The 3,116-nt window shown below is 45.4% G+C and overlaps 1 protein-coding gene across 1 annotated transcript in view; it reads right to left on the bottom strand.

Moving 5' to 3' along the window:
• Positions 1-312: 312 nt before the first annotated feature.
• LOC104623145 overlaps positions 313-3,116 on the bottom strand; it is a 3,105-nt gene continuing 301 nt past the window's right edge. Inside the window, exons 2-4 of the mRNA XM_010290135.1 lie at positions 2,534-2,701; positions 1,340-1,471; positions 313-580 (exon numbers count right to left, since the gene is read on the bottom strand). Of these exons, the coding sequence (XP_010288437.1) occupies positions 444-580; positions 1,340-1,471; positions 2,534-2,701 (437 nt within the window). The 3' untranslated portion in view covers positions 313-443. The remainder of the gene's footprint in view (positions 581-1,339; positions 1,472-2,533; positions 2,702-3,116) is intronic.

Raw genomic sequence — 3,116 nt, forward strand, 5'->3', positions numbered from 1 at the left:
TTTGCACCACGGCTGATAAATACACGTGTGGATATAAAACCATGACAGTTCTCTGATCAGGAAAAGAGCAAACCAAAGTTGAAACTCCACCACACAACCTGCTCCGTTTGACTCATGCCGCTGCTTTTTGGAGTTGGGATCTGCTCGCCTTACATGTAGCTCAGACCCAGAAACATTCTTGTTAATTGAATATATACCAACCATGACAAGATCATCTGGGAAAGCTTTGCCCCTCAACCTGTAGCAAAGCTCAAAAGCTTTGCTACAGATCACTATCACTACAAACACGTTTGAAGACCAATAAAAGGAAACTTTCAAGTTAACCAGACATTTATTAGCATCTATGTAAGGTGGAGAGGTTGTTCCAGTACATAAGCAACGAGGTCACACACAGGTGATGGAATCATTTCATATTCAAGCAGAGCAGGTTCCACTGAGTTGCTTCATTTCTTCCATTCGTTCTTCTCAAAATCCCACTGGGAAGAGATGCCCTCCACAGGATTAATCCGCATGTCCAACATTCTCTTTGTCTGCATCGACAGCCACTCATCAGAGAAGGTGTGCGGAATAGGGCCATACACTGCAATTCAAAAGCAGGCAGAATTACATCATGATACAAAATGAGCAAGCGGGGAACCAAGGCACAAGTTTCACTAACGAAAAGCTCTTTCCCCCGAAGACATCAGTGCAGATCCATGCACGCTGTCATCCATTCAAACCTATGTTCCCTACATCCAATTTCTGAAGCATTCAGCTCAGACCAGATTCCCACATTCATTCTCCAGCCATTTCGTTCATCAGTAAAGACTTGTACCAAGACAACAGCCTTCTCCTAGACCTTCACTGCGAGTAAGATGAAGCCTCAAGACAGAGAGCAGCTCATTTAACCGTGTGCTCTGCCTCACGGCAGCTGGAGGGCTCCCTCGAGGTAGGATCGTTAGCTGGGAAGGAAGCCAAACGTGGCAGAAAGCCAAATGTTCACTACCAAGGCGGCAATAAGCTTTTGCGACAGAAGGTTTCAGAGAGGGGAAGCTCTGGGATCATTAGTGCATCACCACTCTTTCCCCTCCCTTTCCTCTCCTCCCACCAAAGCTCTCTCTACCACCTTCACCTTTCTGACTATTTATGCTACATACCCGCTGATCTCGGGGAAGATACGACTCCAGAATTGACTTTTCAGAGACTAACAAACAGCAAGTGCCAGGAGGTCACTGGCACAGCTGTTCAATACACCGTTCCAAACCCTCCAAGCAGTTCAGAGAGAATTCCCCCATTTCCCATCAGGTATCAACTGATCTTGCTCTTCATTAAGCCTTAGCACCGTATGGCATTTACTTACTATAATGTTTCTGCCAAATGAGGATGAGACCAGTTACGCCAAGAAAGAACAGTACTCCACCAAGGACGGTCTTCCATTCGTTTGATCCTCTGTTCATTTCTGCGTAGCTCTCGTTAAATTTGATACGATACACTGCAAAAAAAAAAAGTTAAAGCACTGAATCATTTCTTTTACTTCTCCTGCGACTTGCAGGCAACACGCCGCTCTCCAGAGGGAGGTGACCAAAGCCTAAAGCTGACTGAAGGGGAAAGGGTGAAAAGAGCTTCAAGCCAAGACCGAGTAAAAGAGTTGTGTTTCACCACCCATTTTAGAGATTATTGTAAAGTTGTGCAAAAGTTGTATCATATGCCTGACAGAAGGAGAAACGGAGCCCTCCTTCCTTCCTTCCCTCCAATTCCCAGTACAGTTATTGACAACACAGCTTCCTAGCACAAATAATTCCAATGGGAACGCTTGTATCTCAAAAGGCTTCTCTCACTAAGCCACTAAGGCCCACAAAATTTTGAAGTTCAAAACATTAGATTTGGAGAGTGCTTTGGAATATTTGAGCAGTTCCCAAGAGTTTTACACCTCCTAACTGTGACATGGGCAGACACAGAACCATTCAGAGATCAGGCTCTCGCTTGCATACCGTGACAGCAGTTAGTTAGATAGTGCAGTTTTATTTGCAAGTCAAAACACCTGCTCTGCAGCTTTAATTTGCTGAAATTTGGTAATGCTAAGGTCAGTGGTCGTTAGCATTCACATATACAGTGTTCGTTTTACTCAGATGGACTAACAATTGCATATTGTTGTTATGAAGAGGTTTTATTCTGGCTTGTTGAAAGAAGATGGGAATCAAGAAACAAATATTTCTTTTCTGGAAAAGGAAGAAACCGCTAAACTTGACCTCAGGTACATAACAGACACTGTAACAGGCACTTCTAACTCTTTGAAACAGCACCAAGGATCCCAGGAACACAAACCACAGATCTCCACTTGCGTACACACGAGGAGCTCCATAATAATTAACAAAGCTCCTTCATGGCTCACGGCTCTGCTCGCAGAGCCACTGGCAAGAGCCGGGTTTAACAGCTGCCTTCACAGGCACTGTTTGTGGTGGTCTTTCTAGTAAAAGTTGTCGATAACAAACGTGCAACAGATTAGAGCGCGTCGTTGCTAGCTGTAAGGTTACTTAAAGCCCCCACTACTTACATTCAACCTTCTCATCAACAGACAGAGCAGTCCAAGACGCCTTTTCCTTCTCTTTCAGCGCCTTCTGCTGAGCAGAGAGATCCCTTACAAAGGCCACTTCAGGCAAGGGAACGTCACGACGGTCAACATAGCCTGGGAGGCTGAAATCCTCTGCTTTGACAACACCGGCTGCACATGGGAACAGAAGAGACACCCATTCAAGCTTTCAACTCCTGCGCAAACATCTCTTACTGGTTACAATACAAAAAACCAACGGCTCAGTAAAAAGGTGACAACAGTTAAGGAATCCAGGAGGGAAAAGAATTCCAGATGAAGCATGCATCAGGGAGGAAGAGGGAAAACAGAGAGTACTTAAAGTGCTATTTTAAGAGCGTAAGAATAAAGCAGAAGGGGGATCTAAATAACAGGTAATATCCAAAATTACTGTATTAATGTCTCAGCCGTCTCTGTTGCCGTCACACTGCTCACCTCCCCTTCCAGGTACTCAGAAGCCCTCTACACTTTTTTCATCCTAGTTTCTGCCTGGCCCTCGGCTCCTGCCGCGTCCCCAGCGGCAGCCAGCCCCCCCCGCACCCCCCCAAAG

Source organism: Phaethon lepturus, unplaced genomic scaffold (assembly GCF_000687285.1).
Source record: "Phaethon lepturus isolate BGI_N335 unplaced genomic scaffold, ASM68728v1 scaffold35536, whole genome shotgun sequence".
NCBI classification, from domain to species: domain Eukaryota; kingdom Metazoa; phylum Chordata; class Aves; order Phaethontiformes; family Phaethontidae; genus Phaethon; species Phaethon lepturus.